This window comes from Poecilia reticulata, chromosome 16 (genome assembly GCF_904066995.2).
Source record: "Poecilia reticulata chromosome 16, P_reticulata-male-v2, whole genome shotgun sequence".
In the NCBI taxonomy this organism is placed as follows: Eukaryota; Metazoa; Chordata; class Actinopteri; order Cyprinodontiformes; family Poeciliidae; genus Poecilia; species Poecilia reticulata.
In genome coordinates, this window is record NC_088845.1 from 23574292 (window position 1) to 23598370 (window position 24079).

Below are 24079 nucleotides of genomic sequence, written 5' to 3' on the forward strand. Positions count from 1 at the left end.
CACATTTAAAAGTGATCACAACTTGCATTCAGTTCCTTAGTTTTACATATGACTAACAAATAGTCCTTACAAATTAGGTACATGGGTAGAACGAAATGTACAGCATGTCAAAAAAAAGTGCTATGAAGTAAAATAGCTGAAAACATTTGTTTCTCTAGAAAATAAAGATGTAAAAAAACTGTTAATAGTAATAAGATGTGCCTACATGCAGGATTCCTTCACATTCCATGTTAAAAAAAAAAAAAAGAGTAAAACAAATTTCCAGATGGCACAGAAACACTATAAATGAAACAGTAGCAATAAAAAATACACTCCAAAATCGGATCAAAACCAATGTTATAATTTTGAAAGTAAATTTACATTTACATTCAACAAAGTTAGTACATTTAAAAAAGAAAGGGAGACTGACATGTTGAAGATAAAACTTTGTCCCTTCACGTGTGCGGTTTATGGCGGAAAGTACATCTTATCATCTCAACATCCCCTGACACCTTAAAATCTTATACTGACTTCCTGTCTGAGCACCGATGAGGTGTAATGTTTTTCTATCACACGGCATGTTGCTGTTGCCACCGTTTAGTCTTTGGAGAGCTGTATTATACTTCCCAGCTTGCAGTGCAGCACAACTGCAGACCTCCTGATTTTCTTCTGGTAAACGGCTGCTGATATTTACATATAAGAGACATTAAAAAGAAATGCTGTGAACTTTCCATGTATTCTTCCCCTCTTTCATTTTAACAATGTTACCTCATTTCAGAACCCGCAGAAAACATTTCTTATTTTTGCTTATGAGTACTTCGTGGTCTTTATTGTGCCATAACCTGCTGTTTTGTTTTTTTTTTAACATGGGCATTTCATTACTCTCTTATTGCACATTTTTGCTGCGTAGACATGTAGTTTTATGAATAAGTTGTGAAATACAATGTGATCTCTTCTCTCTTCCCTCTAACAAGAAATTTAAATATGAAACCAATATTGTTTGCAATTGACTTAAGCATAATATGCAGATATGTGTATATACACATTTGTACTATAAGTTATCCCAATCTGATCTTTAAAAGCACAACAGAAGAAGTGCCATGCAAATGTATTTTTCACAAAACTCAAAAAGAGGTAGACCCTGATGCTTCCGGAGGAATGCAATCCAGTCATGTAAAATGAGCAAAGCAGCCTTGACTCATACGTTTCTCCCTCTAGGTGACGGAGGAGACAAGTCGCATCCTTCACAATCTGGGCTACACGTGCTCTTGCAGAGGGATCATCAATGTCAAAGGCAAAGGAGAGCTCAAAACCTTCTTCGTGCACACAGAGATGACGCGCTCACTGTCCCAAGGGAACATCATGCCGTAAGACTGAATCAGAGCATCTGCATCGATGCAGGTACAACCAAAGGCCTCTGATCGGGGACCGAGGAACCATCTTTGAAGAGCTTCGGTAATAAAAACAAGTGCCACTCAGGAAGAAATCTGACCGACAAAGAAGGAAAAACAGATTTTACTATCACTTCGCAAAATAACTATGCCACAGATCTAGTATTCATTTAGTCCTTTCCGCAACAGTACGCGTTTGTTGGACAGCAATTAGGTGGGAAACACTGCAATTATGATGCAATTCGAATGTCACAGCTGAAAAGCATTCAGGCTTGATGAAAAAGAAAAGTTTCATTCAGACGTTCCGAATCAGTAATTGCGTAGCTCTGTGATGCCTGTTGCAATCACTGGATACCCACAGAAACCCCCTGCATCGATGCCAGCCGCACCACAGCAAGTTTCACTTTTTTCAGGGAACGGGACACTCGGGGTCGCAGCATAACATGCTTGGAAAACTTCAAAGCACTTTCACAGAAAATGTATCGGCGGAATTTCTAAAGGACTGACGGCACCACAAACACCGGCTTGTCGCTGGTGTTATGAATGTAAGTTTTTGCTCCTCTTAGAAGTATTTCGAAATGCTACAAATCAAGCATTAAAAAAAGAAACAGCACAAGTCCACTTCAAGGATGAGGCTTGTCTTTAAACAGAAGAAGGCAACACGGTTTACAATGGATACTTCAGAAATCTGTTAAAACCACAAAGTCTTGGATGTATCCTACAGACACTCCAGAATATTCTGAAATAGTCCTACACACTAATCATCTTGTCTGTATTGTCAGAAGTGTATTTGTCAAACTCCTGCTGAAAGCGTGGGAGTTTGAGGCCAGACGCATAACAATTTGTGAGAAACACAGAAATTGTGCATTTTCTGTTACTTCCAAGCAGTTGTTGAGAAAATGCTCAACAGTTGTACATGTTTCCCCATCCAGCTGAATGTAGATCACGATTCAAACTGAGAACTAACAAGCATGCAGAATTTTTGTAAGACTGACCATATAAATCTGCCAAAAAATGTGATATTTTGCCGTCGCTGTTAAACGTTCAGGTCAATGTGGTCGGGATGCTGATAGACGCGTGCTGGTTTTCGAAGGGAATAATGGGGAAGAATGGGCAGAATGTACCTTTTGAAACCAAACAGGAGTTGTGGAAGTTAACAGTGCTTTTCTGTTTTAATACACTTTTATGCTCCTGGCCTCTGTTGCATAGACCTGAGCCAAACAAACTCGAAGAATTTCAGAAAAATTCTAATTATTTCAGTGTAAATATTTTTGCTTTGAGTAGATAAAGCCTGATTTATGTACAGAATAGGTTTAGTGTGTACGGTTGTTTTGTAAGAAAAGATACAAAATATTCCTAAAAAAAAGTTTTTTTCTTCCTGTTTTTGGATGATGCTATTGTTATTTTTTTTGTAAAAACTTCAATAAAGTTTCTATGTAATTTAGTTAATCTAAGCTCTTAAATACATGTAGCCTTCTCAGATCCTTGACAGGATTGTGCTGCTCTTACATGTAATGGCGGGACAGTGTAAATAATCCCAGCTTCCTGCACTGATGCATCTTGTTTTCTCGAAGCAGGCTGCACCAGCTGGTGACATCAACATAAAAAACTTTCTGGTCTACCTTTTGAATGCGGCGAGCACTTGACCCGACGAGTCTAGACTCATCAGGGTCGGAACTAAATCTTTCTGTAAAGCTTTTTTTTTTTTTTAAATCTAGAGCTCATTTCACAACATCAATAACGATCTGAAGTAGAGACAGGAAAAGTAGGCACATTGAAGATGACCTTTCCCCCATCTATTGACATGAACAGAAATTATGTAATGAGTTGTATAACCATTACTGAGCTCATATCCCCAGCTAAAGACAAAACACATCTAAAAATCAGACTATTTATCACCTCATGTTCACATCTTATCCTCAAACATCAAAGTTGTAGCCGACACTGCCTCCTTTCACTTTATGAAAACATTGAATGCAGGTAAACGTGTTTGTGTTTAATGCACTCACGGCTTTATTTGAACGTGATATCTAAACTCTATGGTTACTGCACTAAACAATTCTGAGTCATTTCAAATAGGACAACTATCAGGACCCGATGTATTTTTTTTTTCAAAATCTTTAATATTAAAGGCGTCTTACATCAACAGAATGTATCTCTTAATAGAAAATCAAACTTAAAAGGGACTTTAGAAGAACATTTTTCTAAGGCTTGGTTAAAAACTTTACACTTCATTGTTTATGGTTAATCCTATTGAGACACAGGGTCTTGCTTCTATAGGTGACTGGTTTTATGAAGTCGATATGTTGTGTGTTTACGTAAAGAGATCATTTAACATCACAGAGCAGAGCCACGCCCCTGAGGATCCAGTGTTCTGGATGCAGGGAAGTTTTCAGGTCCACAGCTGCGATGTAATTCATGTCTGTCCTTACCGGCTTCTTGTAAATTGGACAGGAATAGAGGCGTGAATCCTTCACACCTGCAACACAGAGCAGAAAGGAAAAAAAAAAAAAAAAAACTTGCAGTTCAACAGTTTTCTGGAAAAGGAGCAGCAGCTGGTAAAATGATCTCTCTTAAAGATCTTTTAAGTGGAAGTTTCTGAAATATGAGCCCCGGTGTGTTGCACCAGAGACATCCAGCTGTGTTTGACACCACATCTGTTTTTAAGAAAACCAATCAACAAAATAACTCAAATTAGGACAACATAATTAGTTCCTTTTCCAGCAGCAGTTTGTTGACTGTTTTTTTTGGGGCTGCAGGTTTGTGCTTCATTACTTATTTATCATAACGTAATAAACTGTTGGAGGTTGCCTTGAGTGTCCCTCATCAACTCTTAAGCAGCTACAGACTGAAGAAGCTAAGCAGTTCAGCAAAATGGAAAAGCTTCAAAACAGCTTAACATTTTTTGGTAAAACACCTTGATGTAGAGTATCGTTTTAATCCCGATGCTTCTTGGCACAGAAGTTATATTTTTATATACTGGCAAGAAAATTTACAAAAAAAATGTTTCACAAAGACAGAAGTACACACAAGACAGGTCAAGGAAAAATATGTGGAGACTTGGGCATCCACAAAACTGACAGAGCGGTTAAAAACGGCATTAATCAGAGAGACAGCCCCATGGTAATTCAGACATCCACATTCCAGGTGGGAGAATCTGTTACCAGGACAACGGTTAAATGGGCATTTCCCAAATCTGGCCTTTTTTGAAGAACTGAAAAGAAGAGGGCTAAAAGAAAGCCACGAGAAGTCCTCTGCCCTTCCCCATAAGCCATGTAGGAAACACAGCAAACATCTGGAGGAAAAGGTTCTCTGTCCAGCAGAGCCCAAAATAGAACTTGACCTACATGCAAAACAGTGAAGAAAAACAACCACTCTATACAGTATAATGCTCAGCATACCATTCCCATGGTGCAACATAACACATAGGAAATTGTTAGCACCTTAAAAAGCTGCAGATTGGAAACTAGAGTGGAGATTCACCTTCCAACAACACAGCAATCCTAAAGCCACTGTAACCAAGGCTACGGTTAAATGTTTAGATGAAAGCATACTTATCAATTCAACTGTATTAGTTGTTAAAGTGAAATGTCAGATCTAAATCAAATCAAATACCACTAAAATATTGTACATTGAACTTTATAGTTATGTTTTTTTTATATATAAATCAGCTAAATCACAAAATAAACAACATAATGATGGCAGTGCTATCAGACAATCATGTTGAGACTGATCTTGTGCTATTTGGAAAATGGATAAAATGTTCCCAAATTAATGACTTAATTTTCTCCTGAGTTTGTAAGCTTGTCATTGTAACGATGGGTTTACAGCCCCTCCTGCACTGCATGCAGTCAGCTTGATTGTTTTAACAATAAGGTAGCTGATGTCAGTGTCAAAGCCCAGGAGCAAAAGGTTTACCAGCGGACGACTGAATGAGCCGCGTTACTCATCTTTCAGTGACTGTGAGATGTTGCTGCACTCTGGCCTTATCTTGAGCAAATACTGTAGCACAAACTTGCTGGAAATGTGTTCCCCAACATCATAAACAACATTAAGTCTGCTTGACATTTAAATGCTGCATGTATCCAGTCACTGTGTGGGATGAACATCATGAAGAGAATTCAAGATCCTCTTACGGTAAGGCAGGATTAAGGCTTATGCATCAATTCTGGACTCCCTTCCCTTCCCCTCCCAAACCCGACCTGCCTCTTCGCAGTGCCGTTTAATTGGAAGCCTCACCGTTATTCTCAGCGTACATCCTGATCACAGGCATCGCCTCAAAGAGGACTTTGGGCTTGGAGTCGACAAGTTTGCAGCCGCGGCGGTCCCAGCCGGCCCCCTCCAGGAAGAGGCCGTAAACGTACGCTCCCTCTGCCGGCGGCTGGGTGATGTCATCCTTCATCCACTTGGTTACCTCGTTGCACAGCGCCATGCGGTCCAGGGCCCAGCCTTTGTTGGCGCGAGTGATCTCCTGGGAGCGCGCGAAGAAACAAATCTGCAGGTTAACGTTGTAATGTTCCAGCTACAGCACTGATTCAACTCAGATGGAAGGGCAGCAGTAAAGCTTTAAAAGTAGGATATGAAAATAGAGTATGTTGGAATCACAGTAATCTTAGAAGAAATTAAAAAAAAGATATACAGATATGATAAAAAGATGTGGCAAATAATTTTGCGACTTTCACCACGTATTGTACACAAACTGATCAGCCTTTTCATGTAGTTTGTTTTTTCAGAGCTCCAATTGATCAACTAGAACCCAGAAAAGGTGGCTGTTTTCAAGAGTTCACATTAGTTCTACAAATCTGCTCCCAGTAAAAATGCAGACAGCTCCATCATCAATAACTCCCAGAGCTGGGGCTTTTCTTTGGCGCAGAAGGAAAAATAAACCAAAAGTCAGACGCAGAAACCTGACACAAATACTAAATGACTCCAACTTCCTCCCACTGCAACCCTTAAAGAGCAAAAATAAATTGATGTCGGCTCTCGAAGCACAACTGAACATTCTGAGTTTTAGTTTATAAACATGCAGGTGAAACTTGACATAATGGAAATCATTTGATTTTGTCAGCTGAATGTCTCTGTGTTCAACACACAATTATTTGCCCAGAACTAGACATGAAGGTTAAAGCTTTTCCATATAACTGCTAATTGCTGCTTATTCTGGCCAGAACTCCCAGATATATTAGCACTCAGACTATCCTACACAGTAGAATGTGTAATTGTTCTTTTAAGGAAATTGATAAACTCCATGTATCCAACTTGAATCAGGTTTTGAGCTGGATAATGATGTACGTAACACGTTGCATCTTCTAAAATCAATCTGATTTCAAAAATACTTTTTGACCCTAAAGAGAAATTAAAAGTAACTCATTAATTAAAGGTTCTTCAAAGAGTTGTAGTTGATGGTGTGGACTGTGGGCAGGAAGGAGCTCCTGCAGCAGTCTGTATTACAGCAAATTGGACAAGGCCTCTGACTGAAGACAAGAGGAAGTCCATAATTGTCGTATGAATAACGCGTATGAACTCTGTCTCTCATCTGTCAAAAAGAAATCAAATGTTCAATCAGCCTTTGCTCCACCTTTGGTGCTCAGGTTTAATTATTGAGCACTACATTCAGCAAGGCAACTGACACTTTGTTAGATCAACATTAGCTCTGATTATACCACACATGAGCATACTTTATTCATTTACAGTAAGCAAGAGAAAATTAATGATTAAATCTTTTCATATTTTTGAGCTGCATTAAAAAAAACAAACAAAAACAAAACATAAGTTCACAGTCCATGTATCTCAAGTTTGCTGGAAGGGAGTTCCAAGGTCTTTTGATGTAAGAGTCCTGTCATCTTTAGTTTTCAGCCCTGTATGTGTCACACCCAGCAGGCTTTGGTCACAGGACCTCAGGGAACTACTGGAGATGAGTGAACTTACGAGTTGTATCAGTTTCCGTCAGCATGTCATTTGTCAGAGAGGGAAAAGCTGTTTTCGTTAAAGGAGCTCCATAGAAACCTGAAATAAATTGATCAAGAAGGTTGTTTTCTTCCAGAGCAGCCGTTGGTAAACTCAGCCACCTTCTCTAAAAATAATGGTGATAAATAGCAGGATTTATAAATGCAAAGAGTTTGCAGTCTCACTTTTTTACGTATCTACAATTAAATTGAGTAATTGTAAATTACTAAATGTAATGTAGCAGAAATCCAAAATAAGATTTTAGTAAATCTCATTTCGTATTCCTACATTTTTTGCAAGAAAATTTTATGTCTGAAAAATGTCTGAGACTTGAAACTGTTACAATAATAAACTGAGAACAGTAAAAAAAGCGGTAACACATTATTTGAAGGGGGGTGAATAAGACTGTCATGACACTGTCATAAACATGACATAACACCTGTCATGAACATCAAGTCTTCATGAATATTTATGACTGTTGTCATAAAGTGCCATTCAGTAAATCATGACACTTAATACAAAGTTATTCAAAATTGTCTTTGTTATGACAACTTGTCATTAACCAATAAATCATGATCTGACATAAATTTGTTATAAAAGTATTACCAATTAAACTTTAAAAATTAGCTTTATGTAGTAATATTATATAGGTCTGCCATGTTGTTTAGTCTTAATTTTCTTAATTTAATCGATCCTAAAGTTTTACAGCAAGGTGTCTACAAAGCACTTACGAACTTGGCATTTGAAACATTATTTAAGGCTGTTTTAACCCTTGTGTGTGCGAGGACTGAGGCAAACGTAGAGGACTGTGGCAAATGATAGTTTGTGTGGAGTCGGTTGGACCCCATTTCTAAACACAAGGATTAAGAAGTGCAATACACCATCTCCACCAGTGAGAGGCAGCAATCCACGAACAGGCGTGCAGTGTGTTGGTGAAGAAGAAATCTTCCATATAGACCCATAGACATAATATAAGAGTAGACCCCGCATTGGCTGCTCCAGCGCAGGAAATATGGCGACCATCTTGGAGCGGTATACCCTCCTACTTTGCTCAATCAAAACAGCAGAAGATGCCTCAGCACTGAGGGATATGGACCTTACCACAGGGGCCACGTTTCATTGGATAATGCCCATTTTACATCACAGCGCAGCTACCACGTGCGTGACCGTCTCACAAACGCAAGCTACAGTATGCTAATGTACATTATGGACTAGCAGACCGGCAGAAAGTTTTTGCGTCAGGACTCGAAAAAGAATGGTTCTCCACCATCAGTGGGGTATCTGCACAGGCGATGTCAGGTATCCTGATCGTGTTTGTGTAACTAAAATTCACAGATTTCCAAAATCTGAAATGGAAAGCCTTGCTTGGATCAATGCTTGTGCACGACCACATTTGCTGCTCAACCGTCGTAGGATCAGCATAATGGCAGTACCGATACAACTTCTACATCCTGAAGCCTGTCTGTTACACAGTCTTACGTTAGCTGAACAGATCAATATGCAATGTATACGATATCTGACATACATTAAAGATTTTATTTGACCTGAAAAGGCTTTTTACTAAACTGTAATCGTGTTAGCCACGCTAGCACCGAGTACTGTGTATAAGTCCTAGGCACATTCGAACCCTCTAAACCATGAATGTCCGACTTACCCAGCCTTGCAAGAACAATAGGCATCAGTGATCTTGTCCATGGCTATATTTATGCTGAGGGTGTGAGAATCTGCTGTTTTTCTCATTGACCGGTAGCATTTAGCTGCGACGCGCACAATGTTGGAGGCATTGCGTGGCTAAAACACCTTGATGTCGTCCAAAAAAGATGACATGAACTTTTTGGTTCCCTTGTTCATTGTCGTGGCTGATATTTTGTGAAATCCGACAGAAATACTACACTAATCGGACATTTCCAAATACTTTTGTCTTCCAAACCATTGAAGTCTGTATTCTATACCATATATTAATTATAGTGTAAAATACATTAAAGTTAATGTATTTAATATATTCTTAACATAATTTGAGCAAAGGAGGGACCATAGACATTAGACGCCTCATGGAGCGCTGAGTTGTACGTTAACGTCACCGCCATCTTCTATGTGGCAGCAGAGCGATCGGAGCTCCTTAAGTCCTGTGCTGTGTGGACTTGTTTCAACTGTTTTACGAAACAAACTGGATTCAATGGCATTACCTCCCACAGGTAAGGATGATAGATCAGAATTACTTGACTTTGCAGCTAGAAATTCGCTTCTAAACAACCGAAAAATATTTCCTATGTAGCTAAATTGGCCCGAAGTAATCACTGGTTGCTAGCGTAGCAGCTAACGTTTTCATACCGTTTCATAATGAGAGAGAGATCTGATGAGAAACCGCTGTTAGAGGAGAAGTTCATTAAAGATCATGGGATTTTGTGAGGAAAGATCAGTCAGGATCAGAGCTGGAGCTGCTGTTCTTTAGTCTGTTTCCCAGCTCAGCTTCACCATGTCGGTATTTAGCTATAAAGATGCTACGAGTCAGAGCCCAACATGCTGAAAATGTCTTTTTCTGAATGTGAAGGAAACATTTATGTATTTTCTATTACACTTTTGGATAATTTCTCTTTTATCCTTGGCTTTAACCTGTGAACCAGGACGTCTCAGAAGTCATTGGAGTTCTCCCAGTGTGACCAGAAGACTGAAGCCCTGCCTGTTGCCAGTGTTCCCAGTATAATAAATAAATGCTTTATTCTTTCACTTTTTGTGTATTTTTAAATATCTCAAACTGAAGTATTAGTGTATTAATGCGTCTTATGCAATGAAATAAAAATGATTTATTCTGTTAGAATTATTTGCTGTCAATAGCAGAGTTGACATACTGTAATAAATATTTATTCTCTGGCAAAAAGTAAGAAAAATATGTAGTTTAATGTTTGACAATGACTGATTTATTATTGAGAAAGTAATTTCTCAATAATGTATACAAATAAATACAATAATTAAAATACAATAATTAGTTTTTTGTCTTGAAACGTTAAATGTGCATTGAATTATGGAATTATGTAAATATGTTCTTTAATAAAACACTGTAACAGTGTGTCTGTTCATCAGTGTCAATATAAAAATTATCAGAATAATTTATATCACAAAAAACATTGTGCTCTTTATTTAGAAATGCTTCCAAAAAAATTTAATAATCACATCAAAAGTTAGAAACTCTGTCTCTAGTCATTTCTTTGATTGACGAATATATTAATGTATATTTGTTAATCAAATATACATTATTTGATGTATATTGACACATTGAAAAATGTGTCAATGGCAGGTATTAACTTAAAATACTTTGTAGAACGGTACTTTATAAAGTTCGGTCTATTATTCTATTCACTTCACAGCTTACTGGCACATATTTCACATTCAATATGGCGGACGCTGCTACGTATTGCAGCAACAGGCCGACCCGCTCCATGAGGCGTCTACGTATATGATGTCTATGGCTGTAAGTTAATGTTAGCTAAAGTTATTAAACTCCATTACTGTAACGTTAGCCCTTAATATTAAACATATTTTAAAGACAGGCAAATTGGTTTTTCCCTCCAATTTTAATTTAGCAAATTAAAAGCTAATATGTTAGTCAAAGTTATCCTTTATGTGCATTATTTAGCAACTTGGCTGATGTGACACAGTGCTTGTGTTCTTTGCTTTGGCAACTTTAGCCACATGAAGACCCAGGCTAGCCTAAGAACTCCATTAATTGGAGTTCATACTTGCTTATCAGTGTTTATGTGTGTGTAGCTGCACATATGTTTACTCGTGTGTGTCATTGCGAACGTGTGCCCGCCTCTCCCTCTGTGCGCCATCTGGTCTCCTCCCCGGCAGAGGGTAAATAGGTGGTTCTGCCTGGTGCCATGCGTACCTGTCTCATCGCTGTCAGGAAGCCCTGCGGGTTGAAGAAGCCCGTCATCCAGAAGCATTTGGGCCGGCCCTCAAAGATCCAAGCCTGAAACTGGCGGTTCCGCTCTAGCAGCTCTGTGAACCAGAACCCCAGGGTGCTGGAGGCCCACGATGCCTGCAAGGAAAACAAACACGGGCAACAACATAATCAACATATTCCGGTGATATACTGAAAACCTAAACCGGGTGGATTAGATGAGCAGGAAGAAGTGGCGACCGAGTAAGCGAAACAAAACGACTTCGAGTAGAAAACTCTCAGCTAGGAAGGAACTGAAGCTTAAAATAGTCTACTTTCAAAGCATCAACAACTAATAGTATGAGCATAAGTTGAATTCAACTTAATCATTTGTAAATTAAATACATAATTTGACACATAATCTGTGTCGATTCTCTGAGTGTTTAGTTCTTCTTTTTCTTTATTTACATTCATTATAGAAGTTAATGTGTAATGAAATAAAAGAAAACACAAACAAGGAGGTGGCTTAATCATGAGTTGGAAGCAGAAAGAGGGGAGGGGACCAGACCTTCAACCAGCGTGCAGGAATGCGAGCGTCGTACATGCAGTCCAGGGCGTCCCGCAGGTTCTCACTCATGATGATGGTGCCGTCGATGGCCAGCTTGAGGTCAACCAGAGTGTGCCGGACCAGAGCTATGACCCGCTGCATTCGATCAATCTCCTGGCGGAGGAAGATGTTCATGGGCTGAAAGGGACCCATTTTCTGAAGACGCTCTCTCACCTGATTTAAAATGAGAGTCAAAGACAAAACAAGAAGAATAACAATAAAGTTCACACGTAATCTTAGCTTAAAATCCATGACACAACTTTTAAGATTTGATCTTTACAGATGCGCTACAGAGGAATGGGTATTACCGTATTTTCCGCACTATAAGGCGCACTTTTAACGAATGGCCTATTTTAAAAATTTTTTCATACATAAGGCGCACCGCATTATAGAATAGATGCTTCAGTTTGGGTTGCGGTACTCTATTATTACACATCTACATTTGTAAAGAAGTGGGCCCCGAGTTCTTTATATAGTAGTCTGCCCCAGTCATTGTTTCACTCTCGGTGTTGTGTTGCGATATTGTACCCAACTGCTTTCTGGGTAACACAGACCAACCGACACGCCGCAGTCTCTGTCTCTTAACCCCCCCAAACTTTATTAACAAACCAGCGTTCTGCGCACTTCTTCTACGGGCAAAAATGAAGTCGGCGGCTGCTTACCGCAGTTGCTAGACCTGTTGTGGCTCAATATTGGTCCATATATAAGGCGCACCAGATTATAAGGCGCACTGTCGGCTTTTGAGGAAATTGAAGGTTTTTAGGTGCGCCTTATAGTGCGGAAAATACGGTAATTGTAGTCGAGATGTGTAAGGTTGGTAGATACATCATGAAAATAACTTGCGACTGTAAATGCAGAGAAAGGTGGCTCTCCTAAACAACTGATTCAGAAGGGCTGGACATAAATACACACTATGCTTTTCAGACTTTTACTTGTTAATGTTAAAACCCATACAATTTTCCTTGCACTTCAAAGTTCAGTCTTGCATAAAATCCAATAAAATGTATTGAACTTTTGGTTGTAATGAGATACCATTAGGAGTTTTCAAGGCGTATGAAAGCTTTTGCAAGTGACTGCATCGAACAGATAAGTATATATATATATATATATATATATATATAAAAATCTAAGGTTCATGGGAAGATACAACATTTATCTGTGAAGCAGGAAAACAAAATAATTTTTGGCAATTTGTGATTTCCATTAAAAATATGCTCTCACAGATAAAGACAGATAAAGTGTTTCTCTTAACACTCCTGCATCTCTCTGAACTTGACACGTTTATCTCCTTCAATTAAAAAAAATAACAACATGATATTTCTTTAGCTTGTCAACACCAGACTGGCTCAGTATTTTATTTTTTTTCCTTCCTTGTGTACTTCTTCCCCGTATAAGCAAGATCCTGAAAGTGCGAGAGACACGGCGTGTTGGTAAGCGACAGCGAAGCTTTGCACCTTGCTTCGGAGTCATAATCTCTCCTCACCTTTTCATGACAGAAAAAGAGAGGAACCTCAAAATAAAGCTGGGATCCAGCCGCATTCACACCATCCCTCCCCTGCCTCTGCCTGGCACCACGAGAGACACTCAGCCCGGCTTGCGTGGTGAGAGGAACTGTGAACAACCATGCCTAACCTCAATCATTTGCCTCGGGCCGTTTCGCAGAGCACACAAACATACTTCAAAAGGTACATAGTCGGGAGGCAGTTTCTCCAGCATGTCGTCAGCCAGTCTGGACACGGCCGCCTCTCTGGTCTCCCCTCCTCCCGATGAGCTGTCTTTTGGCTGAATGCTGAGGATGGCATCCAGCACATCCTTCGCCTGTTTGCTCTGAAAGGTTATGTCTGCGTTCGGGTGGAGCCCAAACACCTGCGGCGTATCGTAGGCTGGAAGACCCTGCAATAAAAGAATGGAATTTAATTAAGTAACTAAATTCCCTTAAGTTTTTTTTTGTTTTTTTTCTTTAAGATTTAATAGATAGCATTCGAGTATCCTATCGAGTGAGGAACCCAGAGTCAGTGTCTGTGTCGATACATGCTGCTCCTGTCGACGCAGAACAATTTCACTATTTTGTTTTCGTTTTGTCTTTTTTTTTGGGATATCTCCTCCCCATATTTTTATCCCGAGGTTCACATACACGCACACGCAACAAGCTGCAGACATTGAGCATGATCTCGGCTACACATGGTGTCACAAGCTGCTTTCTGTCCCCCTCTGGTGAGGATTCAGACAGTAAAACACATGGGTCAGTCATGTTATCCGTCCTGCAAAATGGTGAGTGTCTCTGACCATCTTGGGAGAAATGCTGTTGAAGTGACACGATCTCTCCCCCCAAGCTTCCTACAAACAGTCAAATGTGTTCAGTTGGCGCCCAACCAAGCTGCAGCTCTGTGGTGATAGAGAAAAAAAACAAAAAAACATGCACTCTGCAGGCTGGCGTTCTGTGACTCCTATCGTTCTTATACCCGGATATTAGTCTTAGATTAACCGAGTTCTTACAAACTTTGCTGCATCTTTACTGCCTTATTTGTTTTCCTTCTCCACTGCTTTCCTTATTATAATACGTGACAGTACGATGCTTTTCTTCACCGACCTGAAGGGATGTACTGACTCTGTTCTGTCTGACAGGACCAATCAATACCAATTTTCCAACTGGCCTCATACGACAAATAACTTAATGATTTAAAGAGGTGTCCTCGCTGATTCAGCTTTCATTCAGACACCTAAAATAAATCTCGGGGAAAACCAGGGGCTGACCTGCAAGCTTTGTCTAACGGTGCGACAACTGATTTACGTACAATTCCAGGCATTTAAATTAGGGTGAAATGTAGAAATTACAATGCAAATGGTAATTCCCTTCTGTTTGCATCTTGAATTTAGTGGTAATGGTCTTGTGCTCTTCTGGGAGACAGAAAGGGTGGAATTAAGTTTGGGTTTTTAGATGTATCTATATGGTTTCTCCACGGTTGTGTTTATGAGTGCATGAGAGAGAACACAGCAGAGCATTTCACAGCCTTTCATTCTTCAGCATATATGACAATGAAGCTAGGTTGAATAAAATAAGCTTTAAAGCTGCTCTGTGACACACAAAGACATGCATCATGTCAAATGTGCATAAAATTACACAGTTATTTAATGTGAGATAATCCACTTGAGTGATTATATCAGAAAAGGGAGAAGAACACAATCGTCCACAATGTGGCTGCTATCACAGATTGAAAATAATATTTTGTAGAAACGTTTTCAGTCACACACCACCATCTTCTGTGTTTTTTCAGCATTACCTGAATGTAACTGAGATACTGGTCAACACTGGAGCATTTTGGGATGTTGTATCCCTTGTAGAAGTTAAAGGTGGGTCCAAACATTTCCTCACTGAACCAAACCCTGGCAAAGGTGTTTAGGAGGCGTTTGTCGAAGTCGTCAGTCACTCGGCCGCCGTATTGAATCTCGCCGATCATGTACTGTACTGTGCTCCATGATACGCCCTGCGAAGATGTAGCATGCATTTCAAAGTAAAGCTGAGAAACAAATGTAATAATGTCAGTTTTGGCGAGTCTATCAGTTTCCCACATCCTGGTATCATTTGCCAAGCTCGGCCTTATGAAGGCAGTCAGAAGTAGATGTAGTTCTGGATTCTGGGTAAATCACTGTGAAGCTTTACCCTTTGTCGATTTGGGTTAAACTCCCATTTTTACTTGCATGGATGTTGGGGATTTCTTTCAGTGTGAAGCTCGGGAGTAATCTTTCTGCAAATTATGGCTTCAGATAAAGGAGGTAAATAGCAAACTTCAAGAAAATCCCGCTAGAAAAGCTGACATTTATTTCAGGTTAATTTAGATTTACTATACCTGATGGGAGGTGTGGGCTTGAGAAAAAAAATGCTAAAATTGAATCGAAGGGTTTTTCAACAAAGTTTCAGTTTAAGTGGATACATTTGCACACCGTTAAGCTGGAGCTTTGTTTGAGTTGTTTACACGTCGTGTCCTTACAGATTTAGATTTTTTTTTTAAGCGTGCAGCATAGATCACGGTACAAAGTGGAAACGGTTTTGAAGTAATTTATCATAATATTTTTTGAGTCACTAAAACAGCATTAAACAGGGAAGAAGACCTTTGATATCTGCTGTAGAATGAAATATGTGGAGGTTATGACAAAGCGTAGTGTAATGTGCCTTTTTGCAATTCAAATGAAGCATTTCCTTTGACTATTCATGCATTTAGAAGCTCCCACTTCCTATGTACGAGTGAAATAACGCACTTCTCAGCTAAGAAAAACTACTCACAAAAATGCATCTTTTGATCAGAGGCTTTGCGGTTTACTTTATATCTGCTGGTCATGTGTGCAAATCCTCATGTGCAGCAATAGCTTCACCTTACATAATCTCCACTGACCTTTTTGATGTCCACGTCATCCAGGTGGTTTTGAAAAAACTGGACAGTGGCGTTAAAGTCAGCTTGGTTGAACTCATAGGGGATGTTCCACCCTAGAGGGCCAAACTTCCTCCGCTCTTGAACGGTGCTGTGGAGAAACGCCACAGCGTACAGCATTGGCTTCCACTGCACCATGTTACTGACATCCAAAAGGTCCTGGTTTATTCCTGTTAAAGGACAAAGGGATCAATTCGTCAACACCCAGTTCCAAAATATGTTGGAAGTCAAATAAACATACACATATTTTTCAACTGAAAAAAAGGTTGATATTCAGAGAAACAAATAACAGTGAAGCAACTTTAAATGCAAATTTTCATTTCATACAGCTATTATTTTGGGATCAAAATACGTGTCAAAGGCACTTTTGTGAATTTGCAAATGAAACAGACTTGGTCTCTTGCAGGATTTAGGAGCTAAAGACAAGCACACATAGATTCTTAGTTGCCCTTCACCATCCTTTTCAATATGAACGAGGAACAGGCAGCTCTCTTGTGCATATTAAGTATTCGTTTTACCCTTCTAGGTTTTGAATAAAAACACAAAGTACATGTTTCAGCTTGCATAAGGTCTCATAAACCTTCCCCCAATGCTTGTAGCACTTGGGTGTAAAGTCTCTGAATTAAGCAACAAGCACATGTTGTGAATTTCCATCTCTTCAATCTGTTGTCCTTCCCCTAGGACTCAGTAAGAGTCTGGATCTATCTATATGCATGCATCCACCCACTACTCAGATCTTTATAAAGAATAATAAGACACTTTTGTGTTTCAATCATCTCATTATACCCCTATTGACCGTTTTTCTATTTGAAAATACATATATTTTTGCTTGCCTGTGTTTGCAAGTACAAGACTTTGTGTAGCTTGATTCCATACAGTTTGTCCTCTAATTTCCCCAAATCAATTCAAATGACTTTTTTACTGCAAGTTAAACTACATTGAAGCCCACCTCCATAGGTCCTCTTAAGCCCCGCCTTCAGGCCCTGCGGTGGTTCGTTGGTGAACTTGACAGACATCTGAAGGAGAGTGATGGGGAAGTGCTTGTGAGCCTCTGTGGTCATCCAAAGGTGAAAGCTGTCGTTGACAAAGTCTGTTTCCGTCACCGTGTCCATTAGTTCATCCATGAAGTCCAGACCCAGATGACAGTTCTGGAGCAAGGCCCACCCACCCTGTGAACAATCGCAACAACCGGTGGCCATCAAACTCCGTGACGGGTTGGGGATAAAATTTCAAGAAGTCAGCATTGAATCCATTTTTGCCCATTTTTAAACTATAACTGTAGTGTTCATAGTGAGTTTACAGTTTTAAAGGGAGTGCATACACAGGGAAATAGATGGATGCAAACTTTAAAAGAATGGAACAGGCAATAAGATCTAAAACACTGATATTTCTCCTCGCTGTCGTCTTTTCCATAACTACCTGGGCTTGTAAATTGCTTAATTGAAATTCAATACTTTTCCAGGCTTATTGGAAAATTAATTACAGTTCCAGCTGCTGCTGCTACAGTAAAAAAGGAGCCACCTCAGAGCCACGACTCACATTAGCCATGGTCTGCTGCAGGAGCTTACGAGCATGGACCTCTTGTCCTTGTCCCATAGACACGTATCTGGTCTCAATCTTGAGCTTCTTCCCCAGTGCGATGATGGAGTCAGTAGGGTCTGATCCCATTGAAAGGAAGCAGATAAGCGGTGTCCGTGGAGCTGATTCCTCCCACATCTTCTCCAGGTCAAGAATCACCCCTTCAGTGTACTTCTCCCCCATTGCATTAGTTATGTATTTACGAGCCTAAGGAAGAGGAGGAGGAATCAAATGGTGAAAAGTTGATGTTTATTTACTGGTTAGAAATGCAAAAAATGCAAAAGGTTGTTGAACTCCTGTAAAAAGTAAAAGGAAATATATTTTCTATCCAGGGTAAATATTAGGGAAAATATGTGGAGAGTTTTTGGTTTAATTTTTTGCAGATCATTTTTCTTTAGTCAACGGCTTAATTTTTTTTTTTTAAACTACTGAACAGACTTTATTTTTTTCTGAAAAACTCTTTTACTGGTGACCTGGTGTATGAATGGTGGTGGATATGGATATGGGTGGCACTCATACCGAATAGTAACTTCAAGTTCCTTCATCACTTTCTCTGGCATCTTATTTATTTCATACTATAATTATTAATAGACAGACTTTACGCTCAGTTTTCGACTTAATTCTATATAATTTCTCTAAGAATACAAAAACGTGTTTTCCTTACCTGCGCGATGGTCCTGTCGGGACACCAGCACCGTATCAGGAGAAGCCGCCTAAAGCAGTCGAGAGACTGATCATAGGAGTTGGGAACCACCTCCTCCTCTGGGGCTTCCTTATCAAACCACGACTTCCACTGCTTCTCGTTACGACTTATCTGGAAGAAATGTAGACATCGGGTTATTGCACTGAGGTGCATCGTACACTCAGTATAAGACTCTGAATGCTGAATGGCCTGCACTTGCACAGAGATTCATCAAATCCAGAGGACGCCAAAGCGCTTTACGCTACATTCAGTCACACATTCACAAGCTGGTGGTGGTGAGCTACTGCGTCGTAGCCACAGCTGCCCTGGAGCAGGCTGACTGAAGCAAGCTCATGTCAGCAATCAGAGGCCTCAGAAATAACTTCACTATGAACCTGAGAGGAAGGGATCTTTAAGTTTACTCTGTTTTCGTTAGATATGGATATGTTGTTACTTTGGTAAGGTAATGTGCAAAAATACTACTACTCATAATCATCATAATTTTTTTATTTAACCATTCATTTACACATGAGAAAGTTGGAAATAAAAAACACTTTTTTGTTTTTTTGAAACAACAAAAATATGCTTTATCTGCTGTTTGTTCATGCGATGAGCATATTTCCAAGTAATATTTGCATTCTTCATTATTTATTTATAAGATTGAGAAGCTTACGTATGCATGAAGACAGTGTGCCCTTCCCACAGCTGAAACTAAACTTCTGGGTTATTGTTTTTTTTTCCATGTCCTCCTTGAAAAACTGATTTGAATAAACTAAAAAGTTCAGCACCACCTCTCCCTATTAACAGGCATGCAGAATAAAATGCTCATGTGAATTACTTGCAAACACACAGTCAGCCAAACACATATCACGCCCGGGTGTACGTGTACATCTGCCCAGCCAAAAGTAATTAATTGAAAATTTAACCAAACTATGCTCATTTCACACAACGTTGGTTTTTCCCACCATGGGAGCCACCAGGCTGTCAGTTACACTCAAGGGTTTGTGCATTTGGGTGTGAGTGACAGTCAATCATGGGTCTCTGAGAGCCCATGTGTAAAAGAAAGGATGAAGTGAGCCATGATGAGGCTGATATTGACATGCTCAGTAGAGCAAAGAAGAGCTGTGAAAAATATTTAATAAGCACCAAGAGACCACAAACGCATCAGTGTGTGTGTGTTGAACAGATGAAACTTCCTTGCTGAGGTAGACTTGGTAGATTAAAGTACTTGGGTAAATCTTTCTCAGCTAAAGACGCATGCCTAAACTGATTGAGATGTGTAATATGTGAACCTGATCCAGTATGTCGGAGAACTGCCAGAGTTTGCTGAGCTCCACGAGGTTGAGCCAAGTCATGTCCAGGATCCACTTGGCTGGTTTCTGAGGACAGGCTTTTAGGTCCAGAGACGCGCCGCCTGTACGATGCAAAAACGCACAAACATACGTGTACGCATGAACGCAGACACACGTGTGCTTTCAGAATAACATTGGGTTTTGTCTAACCAACACTTTACAAAGCAAAAATGCATATCATATACCTTGTTTTTTTATGTTTCAATGAATGTACACATAATTACAAAAAATGTCAAGAGTACTGTGGCCAGCATGTCACAGTTGACAGATGGTGTAGCTGCATGCATGTAGCAGAGAGTCTGTTCTGAATCTGCTGGTAATGCTACGGACTTTTACTCCTGCGGTGAAAAATGCTGCGTGTAAGAGATCCGGTTAGCTGCTGCAAGTACTTAAAGAAATATAATCAAACAACTTATATCTTAATACTAGAAAAGTTCTCTAAAATGTGAGAAAATGACATTATGCTCCTTTTCTATGTATTTTTTTGTTGTTGTATTCAACATTTGAATTTAAAACAGTTAGGCTACATAACTACATAACCTTTTCACATATCTTATGAAATAGATCAACACAAAGTACTGCAGAAATGTTTAGTGGAAGAAAGTGTTTAGTGTGTCAAAACTTTAAATACATGTTAAAAATAAAAAATAAAACCATGAAGCCGCCTTTCCTGTGATATCCCTTAATAAAATCCACTGCAACTAAATTCCTTATTAACTGAACTCATTAATAAATTATATAAAAATACATCTGTTTTGTAAAGACTTCTGAGGTTTGTTTGAAAACTTTAGTGAACAAACACATTTAGTGATCTTCATAAAGATCAGGAAACTCACAGGTCAGAGGTAAAGTTAAGGAGAACTCTGCATAGTATGACAGTGATGTTGGATGAAAAGTTATACCTTTAATGAGTGTGTGGAACTCCTCATGTTTGATTTTGTTGCTTTGCATGTCGATCTTCAAAGTCAACAGCAAAGTAAAAAGGAACTTGTGCTCTTCATACAGGCCCCGTGCTGCGTAGTGGTGCACCTCAAAGGTCATGAACTCTATGATGCTCGCGATCCGTTTGATGGTGATAGGACTTTTTGAGGACCTGTTCCGGTAGAAAATTACAACATAAATGTTAATTTAAGCCCCAAGCTACAGTGCAGTGCTTAATTGCTTAACTGCTAAATAGTAAATTTTTTCTCAAAATTAAATCGGACTTGTAGTCTGTACAAACTTAATGCACAGTGCAACCCGTGAGGCTTCATATATCTGAGTAAAATATTCAAGCTCTCAAATCTCTGGCCAATGGGTTAACCTTATTTCTCTTTGGGAATATTATGGGCTTTTTTTATTGTATTGAAATGAAACAAATTGCAAATTTAGTACCAAGCATAAACAATATGAAAATGACAAATGTGATTGTTATTTCTGATGAGAACTCCACGTCATATACAATTGTGAAGTGGCTACAATAGATGACTTAATATTCTAAATAATCTGGCCTAAAAGGTTTTATTGACAGTGTTACTAAAAAAATATATGCTTCTTTGGGGAGAAGCAAATTCTGTACTGTTGTTGTGTTATACTGCAATGTCATAAGTGTCAATAATTCTCACCTAGCCAGAGAAAGGTCAAAAAGTCCTAGGAACTGCCTCAGAGACGTCTGGTACATGATATTTACCATACTCATCTCAGTAATAAGGAAATACAGGATGCTGCCCCTAGTGGCCACTAAAATCACACAGAAACAGACAAGAGAACAAAATATCAGACTAATACATTTATCTGACCAATAAATGTTCAATAAATAATTGAAACTTGACTTGTCTGGCACTTTACTTGGTTTTCTTTATGCTGATTGTTCACTGATGTTTTCAAAGAAAACTCTTCAAGAACAGCTGTATTTATACTGAGATTATATTACACACAATATGGACTTCTGTTAGTAATCATGTGATTTCTGTTGGTTGCACGGTATTCTATTGAGGGCATGAACACTACATTGGAGTGAAAACAAATGTAAAATAAACTTATCAAATCTTTTTCTGTAAAAACATTAGGTTCTACTTGGTGTTTTTCTATCTCAGAAATAACAATAAATCAGATTCTAATTTGTGTTCGTAAAGTAGAAAATGCAAGTGAATGCAAAATTCTTTTGCACTAGATTTGTTAAGAGTCTGAGTCAAAATAAAAAGCTAAAGATATAGATATATGTTATACATTCTTGCCTGTGACTCTAGAAGCACAGTGCAGCCTGTCGAAATAAATAAATAGAAATTCTGTCTTAGAGCCTACCAGGTCGGTATTCCTCCCTAGCAGCATTTATCTGAACTTCAGTCTCAGCAGCAATCTGCAGCTTCTGAGTGACTTCCTCGGCTGTTTGCTTCGTGTTGTTGAGAACGAGAATCAGGCTCTCATCATCCACCAGTGAACCCTAAAAAAAGAAAAAGAAAAAAAAAACACGTAAGAAAACAAAGTTGAAGGTATGCATGTTTCAAGGAATTGACTATTGTGAACACTCCACTTTTTTGGAACAAAAGATATGGATAGCTGTTTCAGATGTTTTCTAAATGAAAATCTTTTAACCCTATAATGTTATCACAAATCAAAATGTGAATCTGATCAAATAATAATAAACAAACTAAGTGTTCCCACTCTGCTACAGAAGTCACTCTTATTTTTTCAACATTTACATCTAAAGTTTTGAAAAGCTGTGTTCCAACTCTCCATAAATTAAAGTTCGAAACATATTTTTACCTGTGTGCTAGTTAGTCTGTACAAGAGGTTGTCCTCAAGTTCCTTCATTTTTCTCTTGTTATAGGTCACATCTTCCAAAAGGTCAGTCCTCTCCTTCTCCATTTCCTGGAGTCAGAAAAAACACAACACACAGGGAGATGTAGATATAAAGTATAAATCTGTGACTGTAAAAAAAACAAAAAAAAAAAACAGCATAGGGCCACTAAAATTAAAGAGCTTCATGAAGAAGATGAATCTGACCAAATGAAACGTATTTTAGACTGTGGGGTATTCTAAGTTGACAATTTACCCTTAATGTGGACAAGATCAAAGTAAATCTCATTTTGAATTCATGCTGTTATCTAAGCCAACTTCATAGTAGAGAGATCATTAGTTTTCAGACTTTCACATTCTATTTAAAATGCCTCGTTTAACAAGGTAATATCAGTCAAGTTCTCACCACTGATGTTTGTTTGAAACCCTTACCGCTGCTTCTGAGGGAATAGATTAAAAGACGACTAATTTTGATGGTTGAAGATGAATGCCAATGTTCAGAAATGAGCAGTCCAAAAATAATGACTTGATAATGTGTGCAGTAATAAGTTATAAGTATAACAAAACAGATAATACACATACAATTCAAAAAAAGCATCTGCAGTCATCTGGTTTAAATAAACAGTCACTTATATTCAGCCTGAAGTTTTTATTAAACTGTTAGATTCTTCGATTTTAAACAGTGAAAATGAATATGGTCAGAAAGACATCTGTTCAGTCTCTATGGTGACCAACTAACCAATAGATGAGGGTTATTCCACATTTCTTCCATTACAGCTTTAGGTTTTAATTTAGATGTGCACCACAGTATCAGAATATGGGTTCACAGTTTTGCTGTCTGGATTGAAGGTGGTTATCTTCCAGTCTGCCAGTATGATCATCTGGTTTCTAATGCATTGCTATGGCGATGGACATAAAAAGAAACACAGCAGTCTCTCACTTGCATCTGTACATGCAGCTTGTGTCTTAGTTAACTCACGTGACAAATGTTAGCAGGAAAAAGGGACGTAATTGTTTCTGTCAGATCAGCTTACCGGTAAGTTATGTTTTCAGTAGAACCTTCTATATTTGCACCTAAAAATGTGCACAAAGCAACATTTTCCATACAGTAGGATTTTCTCCATCTTTATTTATAGATTCTAATTTGAAATCAGGCAAAAATAGAGTTTTGACAGTTTATTAATTAAGTTACTGTACTCTGTGAGAGAATCACATGCCTTATAGCATTCTCTGTAGTACTGATATTTGGCATTGTCTACAGCCCATCACTGAAATTAGCCTTTGACAAATTTTGGACCCTCTCCCATGAACCAACATTAGAAGATAATTTTCTTTAGTGTCATTTGCTTAACTTGCAAAAGGTCTCTAGTTTGAAATCAGCCAAAAATAGTTCAACCCCCCCTCCCTCGCCAAGTTATATTTATCACATGGTGTTGTAGGTCCTCAAGAATGTATGATC

The 24079-nt window shown here is 38.8% G+C and overlaps 2 protein-coding genes across 2 annotated transcripts in view; one reads left to right on the top strand and one right to left on the bottom strand.

Annotated features, from left to right (window-relative positions):
- Positions 1-2814, top strand: part of adcy2a (adenylate cyclase 2a) — a 39961-nt gene extending 37147 nt beyond the window's left edge. The window contains exon 25 of the mRNA XM_008432170.3: positions 1198-2814. Within this exon, the coding sequence (XP_008430392.2) occupies positions 1198-1350 (153 nt within the window). The 3' untranslated portion in view covers positions 1351-2814. The remainder of the gene's footprint in view (positions 1-1197) is intronic.
- Positions 2815-2914: 100 nt separating this feature from the next.
- Positions 2915-24079, bottom strand: part of dnah5 (dynein, axonemal, heavy chain 5) — an 81265-nt gene continuing 60100 nt past the window's right edge. The window contains exons 73-87 of the mRNA XM_017309635.2: positions 22588-22692; positions 22126-22264; positions 21447-21561; positions 20745-20935; positions 19783-19904; positions 18473-18622; positions 17770-18015; positions 17180-17399; positions 16195-16400; positions 15085-15288; positions 13481-13696; positions 11765-11977; positions 11203-11355; positions 5610-5841; positions 2915-3849 (exon numbers count right to left, since the gene is read on the bottom strand). Of these exons, the coding sequence (XP_017165124.2) occupies positions 3698-3849; positions 5610-5841; positions 11203-11355; positions 11765-11977; positions 13481-13696; positions 15085-15288; positions 16195-16400; positions 17180-17399; positions 17770-18015; positions 18473-18622; positions 19783-19904; positions 20745-20935; positions 21447-21561; positions 22126-22264; positions 22588-22692 (2664 nt within the window). The 3' untranslated portion in view covers positions 2915-3697. The remainder of the gene's footprint in view (positions 3850-5609; positions 5842-11202; positions 11356-11764; positions 11978-13480; positions 13697-15084; positions 15289-16194; positions 16401-17179; positions 17400-17769; positions 18016-18472; positions 18623-19782; positions 19905-20744; positions 20936-21446; positions 21562-22125; positions 22265-22587; positions 22693-24079) is intronic.